This window comes from Oryctolagus cuniculus, chromosome 6 (assembly GCF_051225735.1).
Source record: "Oryctolagus cuniculus isolate XC-2025 breed Fujian yellow rabbit chromosome 6, ASM5122573v1, whole genome shotgun sequence".
Taxonomy (NCBI): domain Eukaryota; kingdom Metazoa; phylum Chordata; class Mammalia; order Lagomorpha; family Leporidae; genus Oryctolagus; species Oryctolagus cuniculus.
The window spans coordinates 58875185-58894344 of NC_142872.1; the positions used below are offsets into that span (position 1 = coordinate 58875185).

Below are 19160 nucleotides of genomic sequence, written 5' to 3' on the forward strand. Positions count from 1 at the left end.
CGCTAGCCTTGCCTCCTTCGGGGAATTCTTTCTAGATGCCCAGGATGAGCCTAGTGTCCCTGACTATGATGCCACAGCCTTCTCGCTTTCTCTTCCTCACCACCCATCCTACTGTTTTGTCATCTCTAGTCAATGATCTGCCTACCCCACTGAGACTATGAGATCCTGAGCCTGATCAGGATCTATGCAGGTGGCTGGAGAGAGCTCATGGGCTCGGTGAGCATTGTTGAATGAATGGACCAATGAATGAGTTTAGATAATCCAGAATACTTCTTCTAGCTCAGCACTGTAAAGCAAAACAAGCAATCAATTTGATCTGGGGAGTTTCCAAATCTTTTTTGGGCCTCAGTTTTACTTCCTTTGAAATGGATATAATAATAATCATTTGTCCTCACTTGCTGAAACTCTTTCGAGGATCAAATCAGAAATGTGTACAACGCTATTAACCACCCTATCTCGAATGTTCCCTGTGTTCCTGGTGCTATACAAAGATGCATATATTTAAAATGGCAAATATGATAATTACCAACTCATTTTAACTAAATTAAGTTAGAGTTTAGTTGTTGAAAATGTGGATGGACAGACGGACGGACGGATGGACGGATGGACGGGTGTTGCAGCCTTCTGGCAGCAGGGGAGAAAACGTGGGGCTAACACAGGCCCAGCAGGAGGTCGCGCCATCTTAGAAGACCCGTCCTGGACTTTAGGGAGTTCCTTGGTAAGAAGATTCTGCTTTAATTAAAGTCTCGGCACAGTGTTAAATGCCATTTTATTTTAGTTCATAATTAACACTAATGAGATGAGTAGATCACACACAGCACACGTTTTGAGAAAGTGAAAAACAACATCTGAGCTTGGTGGTTTCCATTTCCACCTTTCCCCCTCCCGTGCTCTATTCAATTAAAAGTTTTAAGAAAATATTGCAACTACACTCCTTGTCTTTGTGGTAATGAAGCATATTAATTTGAATGTGATGAATACAATATTCCACTGACTTTTTTATTCCCTTATCTACAAAAGTTTAAAATAATGGGCCAATTAAATCGGGAGAGAAGAATGCAGGATTTGCCTGGGGCTCCACTTTAGCAACCAGAGAACTGAAAGAACAAAATTGTGTGCCGGTGTCTGCACCCAACTCCAGCCCCTTGGCCACAGCTGACAGATACTAACTCACGGTGGACAGATGTGGGCCAGGCGGACTATGTCCTGTATCAGGGATCATGAGACCAAGTTCTAGACCCTCCTCCCGCAGTTTCTCAGTGGTGTTTGTTGGATGTATGCACGGAGATGCATTCATGCAGGGCCGAATGGATAGAGGGGGTGAGGGAAGGAAGGACAGATGGACACGAGGCTGGCTGGGCGGATGGACAGATGGACGGATGCCTGCATGGATCAGTTAATGTATGGGTGCTTACATTGATGGATGAAGGGATGGAGAGACAGAGTCACGCACAAAGGGTTGGGTGTGCGGGTAGATGGACAAGCGGAGGGGTGTCTGTGGGTGGAAGAAATGGAGAGATGAGCCAGGTCCCACTCTCCCACAGCTAGCAAACTGAGTGTAGTCTGGAGCTCACTTAACCCTTTCAAGGCTGCGAAGTAAGAATCAAGTAAGGCCTCAGTCTCTGACCAATCTACCCAAGAGGCATAAATATAAATCACAAAGCTAGTCCGGGCTCAGGTACTGCCACTGGGAGGTGTGCTCTAAACCCGAGGCCCGCAACGCGGTTGTCCCAGGAAAGGCCGAGTATTCCCCAGCGTGAGCTCCCACAGCAGAAGAGGGTGCATCCCAGAGTGGGTGTGTGAACCTCACACAGGGTCCGGGTGTCTCCCTGAGAACTTCTGAAAGGTGTCCACCGCCACGTCGTCCTTTAGTCACTAACTCCACCTTGCCACTGTTATCTGAGGCAGCCTGTAGGAACATACCCTCTGTGTACCTTGTCCCCCTTCACTCTGTTTTCTACATTGCAGACATGTTCAAACACACAAAGTCATAATGTTGTTCCTTTGATTGGAATCCATTGTGCCCAGACTAGACAAACCCTTAACATGATCCACAAGAGTCTACACAGCCTGACTCCTGAGTAACACAGCAGTGTTGTCTGTTGCCATGGCCCCTCTGCCTCACCCACTTTTTGTACTTAAGGACTGCTCCTTGGTCTGTTCCTGGATATCTCTTCAACAATCAGACCCATGCTCACCTCAGGACCTTTGCACATGCTATCCCTTTGCTCAGATATATTTTGGCTCCACCCTACAATCTAGCTAATGCCTGTTCATCCTTCAGCTCTTAGCTCAAGTAGACATCCTTGTTGAAACTTTCTACACCAACTTCTGCCTGGACTGTCCTGATGTCTGTCTTCATACCTCTATTTGTCTTTTATAGAATTTACCACAGCTTACCATACACTTGTGCTATTATTTGAGTCAGGTAAATCCCCTGCCTTAGGCCATTAGCAGTGTGACTATTGATTTCTAATCACTGTGTCCCTAGTACTTAGCACAACACCTGGCTCATAACTGATGCCCAACTGATATTTGTTGAATAAATGAACAAATGCCTAATTCAAGAGCCTAGCCTTTTTCTGCTCTACCATATTGCTTCAGTTTGGGGGGGGGGGGTTCTTTATTCCTGAAGCACTTACTTTGTACTAGGCCTTCTCCTGGGAGCGTAACAGCTAAGATGGACCCTTACTCTCAAACAATTTACAACATAACAAAAAGAAAATCCAACGTACCAAGGGCTACAGTAAATCAAAGTGTAGGATTTCATGGAAGTGGGAAGAAATACTCCCAAGGTAGGGCCATAAGAGATGCACTGGGGGACAGGCAGGGGCCAACTCCCAGAGGACCTTCAATGACCCTATAGACGGCAGTCGACGGGGGGCCAGTGCTGTGACATAGTGGGCTAAGCTCCCACCTGTGGCACTGGCATCCCACATGAGTGTCGGTTTGAGTCCCAGCTGCTCCTCTTCTGATCCATATGGGCTGGGAAAGCAGTAGAAGATGGTCCAAGTCCTTGGGCCCCTGAACCCATGTGGGAGACCTGGAAGAAGCTCCTGGCTTTGGTTTGACCCAGCCCCGGCCATTGCAGCCACTTGGGGAGTGAACCAGCAGATGGAAGACCACTCTCTGTCTGCAACTCTGCTGTATATATATGATGGCAGCCATGAGACTGCTTGATAGAAAACAGCAGGGTGAGACCTACAATTGGAGAACTCCCTCGGTTGGCTCTTCAGAACAGAGGCACCCATTTTCCATGTGAGGGAGACAGAGGCTGTCCATCAAACTCCCAGAATCCAAGCTCTGTTTCCCAAAGAGTGCTTGGCATGGCTGACCTTGCTTACTCATTGCAGGGAGAATTAATTTCAGGGTGGGGAATTAAAAAAAAATACAAGATTAAGCAGTGTAATGAGCTGCTGCCGAGAGTTGGAAATGCAATAAATAATAATAGCATTGAGAGCTGTTTTTAATAACTCACCAGTGTAATTTAGCCTCAGCTTCTTGGAGCATATGTAAAATGTGTCAGAATGCATGTAATGGCAAATGCCTCATTGCCAGCCGCTGAAGACAAATGTCTTCCCAGGGGGAGGGAGCAAGGGAGGAGAAATTGGAGGACATGATGGCAGACAGGGGGGCAGGAAGCCCAGCATCATTCATTGGGAAACCACTAACTCAACCTTGGTGATTTTTGTGCCGGCGGTAGGTTTCAGCTGGTTTGTCTTCCGTGGTGGTGCAGGTTATTAACAGCTATCGAGAAGGAGAAGTTGCTAAATTATAGAAGAACAAGTTGTCTGCAGGTTCTAGGATCATCATTGCATGCAGTCCATATTCTATTCACAGCTCAGCCCTGTCTGAATTTCAGCAGGTCCCAGGGCACTGACATGTTGGAAACATTTGTTTTACTTAATTGAGTTACTAATATTCATGAGACAATTAAAATTTGTTACTTAAAAGTATTTCATGAATTGTGACTTTCAATGGTTCATAGGAGCTTCTCTACCCTGCAAATTAGTGGATGGGGTAGGAATCTTCCCCCCTCAGGAAGGCCACTCGATGCAACTGAAATGAGGTGAACTTTGGAGCCAGACAGACCTGAGTTCAAGTCTAGCTCTACCACGCAGTAGCTGTGATCTTTTGCACCATACCTGATCTCTGAGACTGTCCTCCTGACATGGTATATGAGAGTGACCATGACAATGATGACAGCTAGTATTTGTGGGTCACCTGTGGCCTTATCTCCATCACAGTGCTGTGGTATGGATCTAATAGGCTCCCAATTCACAGATGAGAAACTGGAAGTTAGACAACTCAAATTATTTACTAAGGCTCAGGGCTAGTAAACAATTGCTCTAGGGCCAACACCAGCTCCATCTGACTTTAAAGCCCAGGCTATGCTATGTGCCTTGCCAGCCTCTCAGACTAATTTGTACAGTGTGAGGAAAGTTAGAACACATGGGCAGGAAGCCTAGTTCCTGGCACAGAATAGAAAGTTTGTAAATCTCGTTTGGATGGAAGGACTGTTCTTATCTTCCTCTGGGGAGATATAAAACCTGTGGCTTTGTCAAAGCTTTATTAGTGTCCCAGTCATTCCATCTCTTAGTGCAAGTCATGCCACACCTCTCCAAAGCCTCATATGTTTAATCTGTAAAATGGGGTTGGGTGAGAGCTCTTGCATACTACCAGCTAGGTATGAATTCATAGAATGACCTTAGAAAACAATCTGGCAATTCACGCACAAGTCTTATGAGGTCCCTGGTTTATACTCAATAGCAGAATTTCCCCACCATGGCACTGTGGACACTGGGACAGGTGTTTCTTTGTTATGATGAGAGCATGGTAGGATATTTAGCAGCATTCGTGACAGTCTTGTCCTAGCAAGGAAGCAAGGGAGGGAAGGGAAGGAGGGAGAGAGCGGGAGAGGGAGAAAGAGAGGAGGGAGGGAAGGAGGGAGGGAGGGAAGGAGGGTGGGCGGGCGGGCAGGCAGGAGAGTAGCTGATTAAAATCAAATTCAGAGGCTTAATCATAAATGCTCGTACTGAACTAGGATTTCTGTTGACAATCCACGACAGCCTGGGTCCCTCCTGAGAAAGCAAGGAAAGTGAACACTGAAAGATGGCAGTGCGTATTTCAACATCATTATTCATTGGCTTTATTTACAAGTAACTTCCCACTGACGACAGTTCAATTCTGTTCAAAGCCACAGATGATTAGCACTGACAGTCTCTGCGCACAGGGTGGCCTGGCTAAGGAACATGCCCGTTACTCCTCCCTGCCAGCAGCGTCAGCTCCTCTTCTCCAGCCTGGATTGAGCAGAGACCCACAGAGCAGAGGAACCAGAGCAGAGGAGGGGACTGGGGGTGAGAGGGAGGAGGGAGAATGGGCCCTGCAGGCTGATGGCTGAAAGGAACAGACCCTGAAGCCCAACCCAAAAGACACGGAAGCCTTGAAGCAGTATGCAGGACCCTCCCAAAGCCAGTCTCCTCAAATGCTTGCAAAGATCGTTCCTGGGAGGTTTTCTAGAACCCACAGGGAAAACCAGGAAGCTTCTTTCTACTTGTTTCCTCTCCAACCCCCAGTCCTCAAAGCTGATGATAAAAGTCAAATAAACATATCTGGCTTTGACAATGGAATTCTAAGGGACTGGGCTGGGGGTGGGTGGAGAGCCAGCCCAGCTGGATGCTGTGGGAAACTGCATGGGACAGGGCATGTGTGGTTCTCTCCCTATGTGTGATTCTGCAAGCAGGGCCTCTAGCTTACTCAGGATTTTCCCTTCCAGCACCCGTTTAAAACTGCTCTGTAAGTTGACGCCAGTAACGACTTCATGAGTGCTAATGATAATAAAAAGAAAAGAGAAATCCTGTGCAAGGAGTCCCATGCAGTGCCTCATCCATGGAAAATCCAATAGCATTTAATTTCCCTCTCTTTGCTTCACTGTAAAACAGAAATAATGTTATATATTAAGACTGACTGTGAAGACTGGCATAGTAAATTTTCAACAAATATTCCTTTGAGATCTATAATGCGCAAAGAGACTTCCAAGGTTGAACAGAGTTTTACAAATTGAACATACTGGAGGACTTTTTACACCTTGTGAACTTGCTGGTGGATAAGACTTTTCTTGCATTCACCCACTGTGCCCAACACATGTACCAATCTTGGGTGGATGATGAATTTATCAAAAAGGAGAGAGGGAAGAGAAGAGAGAGAAGGGGACGAGACAAAGGAAAGGCAGAAGGGAGAAAAGGAGGAAGGAAAGGAGAGGGATGTCATTACTCGATTATCATACAATTACCATCATCATTAGAAAACTAATTTAAACAAACCTACATTGCTCCTCCCGGAAAAGGGTTCCAAAGTAAAGGCTAAGAACGCAGGAATGATTTTCTCATGTTGACCAGTTGTGGGAATAATAACGCTCTTCTCTCTGAACCATAACCACCCTGCAGTTAAATAATTGGCTTCCTGGTAGAATCAGGAGCTCTGAGACGATGCTCTGAGGGACTCTCATTTCTTCCACACCTTTTAAAGAAAAGAAAATTCCAGGTGTAATAATGGGCATTACTGTTATATCAGCTCACAGCAGAAGATGCTGGAAAATGAGGTTCCTACAAAATTAGTTTATCCAAATGAGGCTCAGACAGCACCTTACTAGGAGACCACTCAGAAAGCAGACATGGCAGCAGCGAGCCCTGTTGAGTAGCACTGTGCATGGGCACTGTCCAGTCTTGCAGGACACTGTACACAGGGCCCTTCCATTGACTTCAGCTCACAGTGAAGAGCAAGCTGAGAGCAGAAAATGCAGCCAAAACAGGATTAGGTTTTGTGACTGCTGAGGGCAGACACTCAAACAAAGCTTAAGCAGCAACAGATCAGACTCAACAGAGAACATCTGCCTAAGAGAAAGATTTCAGGCCAGAGTAGTGAAGTTCAAGCACTTAGCAGTGTCCAGGGGAAGTCTGAGTCCCTCCTTAAAGTAACACTCTCTCCCCTTTTCAGGTGCAACCCTGCACATACCTGGTCCATGAATTTCCATGGGGCCCAGCCAATGAGAATCACCTCGAGCTTGTGGATAATAATAGTAACAGATAACACTACTAAGAGTGATAGTAACATCGGTCTCTCTACGCATAATTATTGACCCATTTTAGTCTTACAACAGCTCCCTGAAGTAGCTACTCTGTTTTACAAGTGAGAAAACTGAGGTACAGAAGGGTTAAGTCATTCACCAACAGTCACAGAGCTAAGTGAAAAGCTCAGTTAAGGGTCAATGCAGGGGAGCTGGCACTGTGGTATAGTGGGTAAAGCTGCCTAAAGCTGCCTCCTGCAGCACCAGCATCCCATAAAGGCACTGGTTCAAGCCCCGGTTGCTCTACTTCCAATCCAGCTCACTGATAATGCGCCTGGGAAAGCAGCAGAAGATGGCCCAAGTGCTTGGGCCCCTAACACCCACATAGGAGACCCAGAGGAAGCTCCTGGCTCCTGGCTTTAGACCAGCCCAACTCTGGCCATTGCAGCCATTTGGGGAGTGAACCAGTAGATGGGAGATCTCTCTCTCTCTCTTTCTCCCTCTCATACCCTCTGCCTTTCAAATAAATAAATAAATCATTAAAAAATTCTTTAAAAACTATTCAATGAAGTGGGCCAGTGCTGTGGCATAGCAGGTAAAGCCACCACCTGCAGTGCTAGTATCCCCTATGGGCATGTCCTGGCTGCTCCACTTCTGATCCAACTCCCACTGTGGCCTAGGAAAGCATTAGAAGATGGCCCAAGTTCTTGGGTCCCTATACCCAAAAGAAGCTCCTGGCTCCTGGGTTCAGATCAGCCCAGCTCCAGTGGTTGTAGCCACTTGGGGAGTGAACCAGCAGATGGAAGATATATATTTCTCTCTCTTTCTTTCTCTCTCCCCACCCCCTGTAACTCTGCCTTTCAAATAAATAAATAAATCTGTTAAAAAAAAAAAGTCAATGCAGGCAGTCTGGCCCCAGTGTGATACTCAGGGCCTCTGTGATTCACCATCACTCACTGGGTGTCAGGGACCATTCTGAGCAGTCTATGACATCTTCTCACTTATTGCTGCAGACCTGGGATATGGGTACTGATATTATCCCAGGTAAGGACTCTGGTTCCAAAAGTTGGAGGAGTATGTCCTAGCCACATGCCTAGTAGGTGGCAGAGCTAACATTCATAGCCAGAGACTCTGAAATTGTTTGGCAGAAGCCTGGCATTTGTAAAGGTGGGCACCTTGGTTTCCAAAAACCCTGGGGGACCTGGATTGGAATGTAACCTTTTGCAGTATCTGGGTGAGAACAAAAGTCAGGTATGTGGAACAGGAGGTAATCACCTCCCCACTGCCACTCCCCCTCACACAGCACTCTTCACAAATAGCAAATATTTCTCTCTTGCCTGCAAATAGCCCCAAGAAAAAATGCCTGCTAGAATTGATAAAAATTTGAAAAGAGCCAACAAGGTGAAAATTCTTAGCCAAAAAAATAGTAATTGGGGACAATTTAGTGAGAGAGATGTCGAATTCTGTGCAGGCTCAGATCTCCAATGCAAACAAATTCATCCTTACCATCTAGTTAGAAATAAAAAAAATGATTTGTGAAATAGACACCATAAGTGCTCTGTTTAGGGTAAAATGTCTCATCCCATGGAAGAGGGAACTTGCATAAAGATGTAAAAGGGGATTATGTGGAGAGGGAAGATGTGTGCAGAAACCACAAGACTCTGGGCACAACTGTAACATGAGGAAAGGCAGGGTGCCCAGTAAACAATTCCAGGGGCTCTCACCAAAGCCAAGGTTTATTCACTGTCTGTTTGTCAGAGCCTGAGCCCAGCAGGTGGGTGGGCTTGTGTTTGATACTTAGGAATCCATTACCTGTGAGACTTGAATTTCCTCTGATCATCTTGGGGATGAAATGTGGCATCTCGTAGTTTCTAGGAAATAGTAAAGTCTGGTTGCCAGGGAGGTCTCACCTTGAGACATGGATGTACCTGAAGTTCAGGGTTAAGAGAGTGAGGTAAGGAGGTCTCTTCTTTGAGGTCAGAAGTCTTCACATGGTGCTAGCAAAGCAGAAATTGTAACCCACTCCACTCCCTTCTTGCAGCAATCATTCCCAGGGACACCAGAAAGTAGCAAGGTATGAAGTTCCTCACATCAGGCATGCAACTAACATATGCTCAGTAATACCTATTGATGACACTGAACTAGGGATGTTGTGGGTGAAGTGAAATCAGACAACAGGTGAAAATGAGATACAGATGCCCAGGAAAGTGGCTGAGACCAGAGCTACCACTTGGAGCCATAAGCATGCACAGGCTTGCAAAGTGGGAGAAGGCAGAGGCAGGAGAATCAGGAGTAACACCTATAATGTAAGGCAGACAGTTGTTGTAAAGTAAGCAACAGAGAGAGAGGAAAGGAGCAGGTAGAAATCAGAGAAGGAGCAGGCTGAAGAAGCCAAGAGAACAAAGCACTGACATACCAGCAGTCTCCCTGCTTCGAATTCAGTTCCTTGTGTCTCGATACACTAATGCCAGTGGGTTAAGTATTTCACTTGCTATGGCTCCTAAGAAGATGAAACACTTTAAGTCAGGAAGTTATTTGAGCAGGTGAATTTGAAAGGCTGAATTAGAGATCTGGAAGGGCAGCATGGTATCCTGGTAAACCAGTGGAGTGGGGAGAACCCCATGCTCTGAAATCTCCAGTATTATGAGCTAAAGAAGCTTCTTTTCTTTGTAAAATACCCAGCCTCTGGAATTTTGTGACAATAAAGAAAATGAACTGATGCACTAGGACATCACTGCCCAGACATCAGTGAGACTGAAGTTGGACATATGAGAATGAAGAGCAGAGAAGACAAAACATTCCTGAGTCTCACTCAGACACATAGAGTATATTTCTGCCTTTAGCAAAGAAGGAAAAGGACAGACCACATTTACATTTAGTGACTGTTGGTTTTGTTGTTGTTTGTTTTTAAGGATTTATTTATTTGAAAGGCAGATTTACAGAGAGAGAGCTTCTATCTACTAGTTCACTCCCCCAAATGGCCACCATGGCCAGAGATCTGGAGCCAGGAGCTTCTTCCAGGTCTCCCACGTGTGTGCAGGGACCCAAGCACTTGGGCCATCTTCCACTGCTTTCCCAGTCCATCAGCAGGGAACTGGATTGGAAGTGGAGCAGAGCAGCCAGGACTGGAACCAGTGCCCATATGGGATGCCAGCATAACAAGCATGGCTTTACCTGCTACCCCAAAGCACAGCCCAGTGACAATTGTTCTAAATCCATTACAGACCTGTGTGGGAGAAAATTTCAACAACAGGAGTCACCTTCTGACTCCAGTCCCTCAATTCTCTCCAGAGGCAACTGAAATTCTCAATTATCAGTGCATCCTGCTAGAAATACTCTATGGAAAAGCCAGAAAGGCCAGCATATGTATTTTTGTGTGAGTGTGTGTGTGTCCTTTTTCAATACTAAAATAGTAATGTACTAAACAACTTACTTTTATTTAATAATATATTTTCAATATTCTTCAAGAAAATTATATATAGGTATATTATTTTCAATGGATACATAGTATTTCTTTTATGAACACACTATAATCTATTTAACCAGCTACCTTAATGATGAGCATACAAGCTTTTACATTGTTCACTGTTATATACAAATGATGCATACATGTACAAATGATGATACCTGTACATACATATTAAGAGAGTACTTTCCCCCCCACACTGTTGCCAACACTGTATTCTCAAACTCTGAGAGCAGCATTGTTAAGTATCTACTCTGCTCTCACACTTTGCACCAGTTCTCTTATCTGAGATGAGTTGATTCGCAGAAGAGGAAAACTAGGATTCATGGAGACCCCAAAACTTGCCCAAGAACAGATATCCATGATGCAATCTCCAACGTTCCCTCACCGCCACACTGAACACCCTTCCCCACTGTGTTCACTGCTAGCATTCCAGTGCAAGAAGACAGCAGAGTTTGTCCACAGACACACCACATCATCATTCTTTGGCTTTCCTGTTTTTTGTTTTATTTCCATAAGATTTGCTCATTCAGCATTGTCCAGTTATCACATCGTCTGCCCTACTACCTGTTTAATAATTTCTGACCCTGATGCAAAACCTCCTCAAAGACAAATGTAACTGTAGACTCAGTCTGGTTTACGATAACTTTCCTGGCGATACAATTTTCAGGGATATTTTAAAATGTCCGCCTGTATTCCGGAATCAGCTTATCTGATTTTTCACTGGGGAAATGAAAACAAACTGCTGTCCCTTTCATCTCACGGTCTGTGAGAGATCTAAAGCAGTAAGTCTCTTTCTTTGAAACGGTCTTGGAACGCCAACATACGTTCCCCCTGAGTCGCCAGGAGGATTTGCCATGAGATGTTGCCAATTACTGTTACACTCAGCTAGCAGATGTTTTGGAGTTGGTTAAACCTTTGGAGAAATTGCTCTGGGAGAAGAGGAAATAAAAGTAAAGATTACTATGAAACGTAGAGCTTTTCAGCCAGGCGGAGGAGAGAGGGGAGGCGGGGGAAAGGAGGGAGGGAGAGAGTGCGAAGGAGAGAGACTGGTGAAAATAAACAGCTCACTTAAGAGAGCCGCGGGAGGGGAGGCATACAGCGCGGTTTTCCGGTTTTAAATGCCTGAGCGGCATCTTGCTGGTGCGCCTGGGGTCGCTGAGGATGTGGGCAGAGGGCGAATCCGAGGGGCTCCAAACCTTGGGAATTGTGGTGGTCGTGTGCTCCTCTCTGAAACTTCTGCACTACCTCGGGCTGATTGACTTGTCAGACGGTAAGCGAACCCGTGCGCTTCCTCTTTTTATACGAATGTGTTTTCTGGTTTCTGTGGTTGTGAAAGTACTTTGAGAAAAATGCTTGGAAGGTGGCAGGGAAGACCCGGGAGGTTTGAAAACGCCTGGCTAGCTCTGCGCGGCGTGGATCCCCGCCTTCCTCGCGGTGCCCCTGTGATCGCTGTCCGTGGTGCTGAAACGTGGCGCGCCTGGCATTGCGATCGCTTCCTCTACAACGCACGTGTGGGTCTTGGAGGATTGTTAGCGGTGAGAGTCAAGCACAGTACATCACAATTCTCTCTAAAGATGTCAGGGAACCACTTATGATAGAAGACAATGACTTTTTAAAATATGTTGATTTACTTTTTGTCTAACAAGTAGTTGAAAGATTATAGGGAGGTAAAAACATTAGTAGAATGCTAACCACAGTGCTTGACATTAGAAAACACTCAACAAATGTTTGTTCCTTTCCCCAACCCTTAACCTTCATAAGTACCTTTGTTCTAAAACCACCTCTTCAGCTATGGCTTTAGTTTTCTTTCTTTAATGACTACATAGTTAGAAATTTAGGTTAACCATATTGTTTATGATTAGAAAGTTGATGGCTTAGTTTCCAAAGTTAAAACAACGCAAGAAATGAAGGCTATTTTTCTCCCTCCTTATGACATGTTATTCATAACATAAAGAGTCTGTATGATTCTGATCATACAAAATTGGGCTCCTAGGAAGATTCCAGATTTGATGAACAATGTATTAATCAAGACCAGCCTCCAACAATGTATAGTTAATGCATATACAAAGTACAAAGTTTGTTCAATGTGTATTTATCTATGACTTCATAGTGTAGACAGAATTTGTCTTCCAAGAGACATCATGTGACTATACCATGCATAATGGTGAAATACATCAGCAGACCAAGTTTTAGCTAAAATGCCAACCAAAGCTAATATACAACAGGAACTTAACTATAAGCGGATGTGGTTGCATGAGTCCTGAATTGTCAAAAGACCTGCTTTCTGTTCATAATTTATCTTAATTTAATCTTGAATAAGTATTTCTTTTTAAAATCTGGGTGTTAGTTTCCTTGTGATGATTTTCAGTCTCTATTCAGTGGAATTCTAGGATGACCCCAGGGTTTCTTTCAGTTTTGCAAGTGGGGATTATAAGCCAGATAGTGAGTCCTTCAGCTCTGCTTCAGTGAGTTCAGCTCTGCTCTATCTGTTCTACATGTTAACCTTGTATGTAAGGGCATTTTTAGCTTTAACTAAAATTTAGTGCATCTGATTCTTTGACCCTACCTCCTTGACATTTTAAATTTGAGAAAACTTTTACTTCCTAAAGAAACCACCTGAGATCTAATAATTTGGAAGAATAGGTCTGTGTGCATATAAAGACTCCTGGCCCTCTTTCCCTTAGATGTGCTCTTCTAGAGATACAAACTCAGCTTGCCAGTCTCTGACAACTGAACAAGGCTCTAGTTTACAACAACTGAACAAGGCCTCTGTTCTCTACCAGACTCCAAGAGAACACATTTCATCTTGTCGACAAATTGATGCAAGAGATAACCTACTTCCTTATAATGCTAAAGGTGCAGCTGAAATATTAGTCTGCCATGCCTTTCCATATCCTTAAGTATCCATTTCCTTTGCTTTAGCTATTCAAGATAACAGCATTTGGTTTTATTATCACAGAGAAAATCAATCATTCACCTAATGTTATGGAAATGAGGGTATTTAAGGTAAAAAGTGCAGAACATATGTTTAAAACTATTTCTAGGAACTCTAGGTGAATGAAAAGAGGGGGTTTCAACATTTATTGAGCACCTGCAATGTGCCAGGGACAGTGCTAAGTACTTTTATAGACATGAATTCAAACACCTTAAGGGAAAATTTTAAATATCCCTGAAGGGTAGATTTATTTCTTCCTTGTATATAAGGAAGAAGATAGATTTTTAAAAGTTAAATAACATTTCCAAAGACTCAATAAATAGCAAGATGGAGATGTTTGTCTCTAAAATTTCACCCTCTGTCACTGACAACAAATAACGTCAGCAAGTAAGCCAGTTCCATGTGAGGATTGGGTTTGCCATTAGGTCTATACTACACAGTGGCTCCGATGTGAGCCAAATTGCCATTTTTAATGAGTATGCAATTTGATCTACTCTCTTCACCCATTGAGCACTAAGGAGAGAATACCATCTCCTACTTAAATGCATTAGAACAAATGCAGCTCAATGATTCAGTCACTCTAAGGAAGACAGTGGAACATCTCTGAAGAACCCATCAATAGTCTTTCTTAGGCCCTTGATCTTGCTCTTATTTTATTTTTTTCTGGGGTAATTTTGGAATAGTATAAAGATATTGAGCCTAAAGTCAAGAGAGCTAGGTCCCTACCCTGGTTGTGCTGTGTACCAATTGTGTGATCATGGCAACTGGCTTTCACTGTCATCTGTAAAACATGGAAATGGGAATGACTGGATTAACTTCCTAGGATAGCCACAACAAATTGCTATAAATTGGCTAGCCTAAAACAACAGAAATTTGGTAGGATTCGAAAGTCAGGAAGCTGGCAAACTTGCCCAGAAAGTCTGCAACCTCTTGGAAAGGCTCCTTGCTGGCTTCTTCCAGCTTTGGTGGCTCCAGGTGTTCCTTGGCTTGCGGCTGCATCACTTCAGCCTCAGCCAACACCTTCACATGGCCATGGTCTCCCTGAATGTCCCCAACTTTATCTGACATTTTTCTCTTATTATAAGGACACCAGTCACATTGTATCATGGCTCATCCTAACGACCTTATCTTAATTTCATTGCATCTGCAAAGACTATATGTCCAAACAAGCTAACTGGAATTAGGTTACAAATTCAATATATCTTTTGAGAAGACAAAACTCAAATCACAAAAACAGAATAGCAGTAATGTTCTTTAAGTGTTATAAGGGTTACTTAAATGACACATGAAGAAGTGCCACACTTCTTACATATCACATAGTGGGCACTTTAAAAATTCATAATTCTCTTTTTTTTGCCTTAGGTCATGTCAATCAAAAAATATACAACTCCTCATGGAAAAAAAATCATGCTTTCTGTCTTTCTTTGGTTTAGAGTTCATCAGTCCCTTAGAGCAGTATAATGTAGAATTTTCCTCAACTTTTACTTATCTATTTTCATTTTATTTGAAAGACAGAGAGAGAGAGAGAGAGAGAGAAAGAGAGAAAGAGAGAGAGAGAGAGAGAGAGAGAGAGAGAGAGACTCCCATTTGCTGGTTCACTCCCCAAATACAACAGCCATAACTGTCCTGGGCCAGACTAAAGCCAGAAGCCTGGAATTCAATTCAGGTTTCCCACTTGAGTAGCAAGGACACAAGTACTTGAGCCATCACCTGCTGTGTTCCAGGGTACTTACTAGCAGGAAGCTGATCAGAAGTGGAAGAGTCAGGATGCCAACAGGGGATGCAAGCGTCCCAAGTGGCATCATAACTGATGTGACAAATGCCTACCCCCATGAGCAATATAACTCTTCCTTTTGCATTTTCAAATGGTCATCAGAGCTTCCAGAGTTGGAACACTAGGATGACTTTTTCCCTGTACACTATACAATGCATACCCAGTCTTCAATGCCAATGCCTGCTAATCAACCAAGTTCATCACCATTTCCACCAAAGTGAGGCCAGCAGAGGCTTTAAAGAAGAAAAGATAAAGGCAGAGACATGGGAGAGACAGACAATCATTGTCCCTCAAAGGGTTAGTTAATTCTCTGCCTCTCTTCTTACCTGCCACTTCCTTGGCAAGCCTTCTGCAACCTCAATGTCACCAAGTGAAAGCACTTTCTCCAAAGCATATGTCTACTGGTTCTTTATGGTAACTTCAGAAGCGAGTCACTATTTTAGGTCAAGTTATCAACAGAAGCACTGAAGCACACACAAGTGTTTCTCAAAATTAGTTCTTCTGATGCCACAACTTTTATGTGTTTATGAGTAGGGTGATTTTGTTACATCTCTGGCCATAATATGGTCATGAAATTGGGAATATCTCTGGTTAAGAAAGAATTACCAAAATAATAATAATAATAATAATAGAAAATTTATTGAGGAAACTGTGAAGACCAAAGTGTGTTCATTGGGGTCCTTAAAGTCAAATCTCCGTGCATTATAGATTTCTTGAAACACATAGTGTTACTCTGGAGGGTTAATGCATCCATTACGGATCATACGAAGTCAACCTCCCACATGTATCCAACTTTAGCAATTTCTTATATACGTAGCACCAGTCTCTTGGTATGCTACAACTTAAGAAACACTTGCCTATCAGCATTTGATTTGGATAGAAGAGCTATTTTATGAGATATTAACTCATTTTATTATTGAATCAATTTTATAGTTTTTAAAAACGGAGATTCTGGGATATTGACTTCAAGGCTATGTGACTAGGATGTAACAATTAGAAGTCTTCTGGTTCCTATTCCAGGGCAGTTTCTGCCAAACAAATGAAGTCAAATTTGCACTTAAACTGCACCAAGAGCATCGAGAACATTGCTATTTCCATTCAATGAATAGCCATCTTATTCCTCTTGGTAAAGCACTCATAACTTAACAAAGCTAGGTTACAGTCAAATTAATAATTTCCACCCAAGGATACCAAGTCCCAATTCCAGGATTCTTTAAATGTTTCATATAAGAAAAAAAAGAGATTCTTTTGCAGAGATGCTTAAATTAAAGATCATGAGATGGGAAAATTATCCTGAATTATCTGGGTGGATCCGTATATCAGCATAAATGTCATAAGAGATGGTTAGAGGGAGATTAGACACAGAAGAAGAGAATATTACAAAAAATGGGGGGAGAGGCAGGGACTGAAGTGATATGACCACAGGCCAAGGAGTGCTGGAAGAGGAAAGGAGTGGAGTTTCCTCTAGGACCCTGGCTTTCCCAACACCTCTACTTAATCCTACAGAGACTACTGAGTCTCTGGTCTCCAGAATTGTAATAGAATGAAGTTCTGTTAGTGTGAGTCACCCATTTTATGGTAATTTGTTCTGACAGCCTTGCAAAAACAATACATAGGTCTTCTGAAATGTTTCTTCATTTCCTACTCTACAATATAAAATGGAATGCATGCGCTTACAAGTTCAGATGTGAATGGACCTATTGATCTGAAATGCTGGTAAATGTGGACCTAGGTAACCTTTTCTCAGCAATCCAAGGATGGGAAGAAGTATCCTGAACTCCTGCCAGCACCACTATGCAGGAGTTGAAGACATTTGCCCTAACCTGCCAGATCCTCTGCGGTCATCAGTGATCGGGGATACAGAGAATAGAGATAGCTTAACCAGTACGTGCTGAAAGCTACAGGGCTCATATACCCTGCTTACAAAAGCTCCTTATCCTAATATTGAATAAACAAAGGAGCTCAAGTGGATTACTCCTGTCCAAACTAGGCCCCCTGGTCTTTTTCCTCTTTTCTCTTTTTCCTCTTTCTACCTCCAGATTTAGTTAGTCGTTTTTAGGTCTTCTGTTGGTATAGTTGTTATACTTTAAAGTACACTTTTAATCCTTGATTACTTCTTGGTTTTAAACAATGTCTATTGCCCACCTTTTCTGAAGTATCAGAAGACAAAAGTCCATTCAACCTCCTACTCATCCCGTCCTTCTCTCTGCTAAATATTTGTATTATTGTACAAATAATATAGTATTATATTCCCAGAACAGACCTCTTTCACGGTAAATGGCAGGGATTTCCTCAGAGTTCTCATCCTCTATTAGGAAAATCCTAAATCCTGTTCTGAATGGGCTCCCAGTTCTATCTCTAACACTTCTTTATCTGGTCCAGGGTGCTTCAAAAAGTACATAGAAAATGGAATAAAAAGACAAATGTACTTTGGTACATTTGGTACATTTGGAATGAGTGCATAGTTTTCCATGATATGCATTTTTTCATGAACTTTTTGAGGACTCTTCATATAACCAACAAGAAGACAGCAACTACTCCACTCAACCCATCAAAAGTCATTCTGTGTTTAGAAGGCTTCGCAGTCCTTCCAGTCCCAGAGGGATATCCAGAGCTGCCCAGACCCAGGCCACTTAGCCCTCCACTTAGCCACAGCCAGAAGAACCATACTCTGACCATCAGAACAAGACTGACTCCTGGCCCCATCCGCTCCTGTTTGCCTGCTCCCAGACCCACCCTGCAATTGAGAGAATCTCCTAAACTCCAGCACAAGAGACACACTAGATTGGAAGACTAGGGCAATGGGCATTTTGCCATCTATTATAGCAATGTGATAAACTTAAAATTTATTCTGAGAATGAAAAGGGATGTCCACATATGAGTATGAGCAACTGTGTTTCACTGGCTTGAGTTTCTTCAGAGAAAGAGAAATTGTATAATATTTTTTGAATTTCCATTTTATTTATATTCACTTACATAAGAGAGATGTGAATGGATTCTCATTTTTTAAACAAGCCCTGTGATATACATAAAGTAAAAGTACCCATTGTCTGCCTCTATTTCCCATTCCCAATATTATCTCCAGATGAAGTAATACTAGGACAGCAGTGTTCAGAAGCAGATTTCTGAGTACTGGCATAGAAGGGTCCCCATATGATTGTTAAATTAATAAGAAATGAGTATAAAACCTATTAAAGAATAAAATCAATCTACTTTATAGGTGCATAATTTTCATCTGCAGAAAAGATCAGAGGGAAAGGAGAAAAGAGATAACATGGGAAGACGAGAGGTGAAAGAAGGGAGAAAAAGGAAAACAGCAGAGATGTCAGAGAAGAAAGAGGTAAATAGGTGGAGTGAGGGCGAGGGAGAGAGGGACAGAGGGGACAGGAACAGGAAAGAGATTCAGCCAGTTCAGAGGCGAGCACTTGGCTCTCAGGGGCTCCCATGGGTGTCCAAGCAAGTGATTTCCTACAGTCCTTGGCCCCGAGGAGTCTGCTTAGCTAATTAACAGTTTGCCTGTTTTGCCAATTGTTGCCCATCCTTCGTTCTCCAGGGACTCCTCACTGCAAAGGAAGGTTACTGCAGGATCCCAAGGCATGAGTCGTGGCCAGCGAACCACCCCCAGCAGACAAAACCAGCCCTGTGGTTGAACCCAGCCTGTGCATGTCTGCACACCCGGCTGTGGTCACTTCCTCGGTAATCTTCAGGGCTGAACATGCAGCCTTTCTAAGATGAGTTCAAGGCCCCACACGTTGTCATTAGTTTGGGGTATGCAACACAGTCCTCCATTGACCCAATGCCCTCAAAACAAGGAAGCACGCAGCACTCTTCCTGTATTACCCTCAAAGCAACATCCAAAGATCAGAGCTAACCACAGATTCCTCCTCTTTCCCTGCCCCTGCTCCTCTCTGTCCTT

At 43.4% G+C, this 19160-nt stretch overlaps 1 protein-coding gene and 1 long non-coding RNA gene across 5 annotated transcripts in view; one reads left to right on the top strand and one right to left on the bottom strand.

The window, feature by feature from the left end:
* KCNIP1 (potassium voltage-gated channel interacting protein 1) overlaps nt 1-19160 on the top strand; it is a 337463-nt gene that overhangs the window by 274331 nt on the left and 43972 nt on the right. The window contains exon 1 of one of the 4 annotated variants that reach the window (XM_070076409.2): nt 11648-11805. The exons of the other annotated variants lie outside the window; for them this stretch is intronic. Within the exon in view, the coding sequence (XP_069932510.1) occupies nt 11697-11805 (109 nt within the window). The 5' untranslated portion in view covers nt 11648-11696. Of the gene's footprint in view, nt 1-11647; nt 11806-19160 lie in introns of those variants that run through there. 4 annotated transcript variants of the gene reach the window in all.
* Nucleotides 5719-19160, bottom strand: part of LOC149126148 (uncharacterized) — a 43211-nt gene continuing 29769 nt past the window's right edge. Inside the window, exons 2-5 of the long non-coding RNA XR_016236454.1 lie at nt 9483-9566; nt 8879-8994; nt 6328-6519; nt 5719-6154 (exon numbers count right to left, since the gene is read on the bottom strand). This is a non-coding gene — a long non-coding RNA (uncharacterized LOC149126148). The remainder of the gene's footprint in view (nt 6155-6327; nt 6520-8878; nt 8995-9482; nt 9567-19160) is intronic.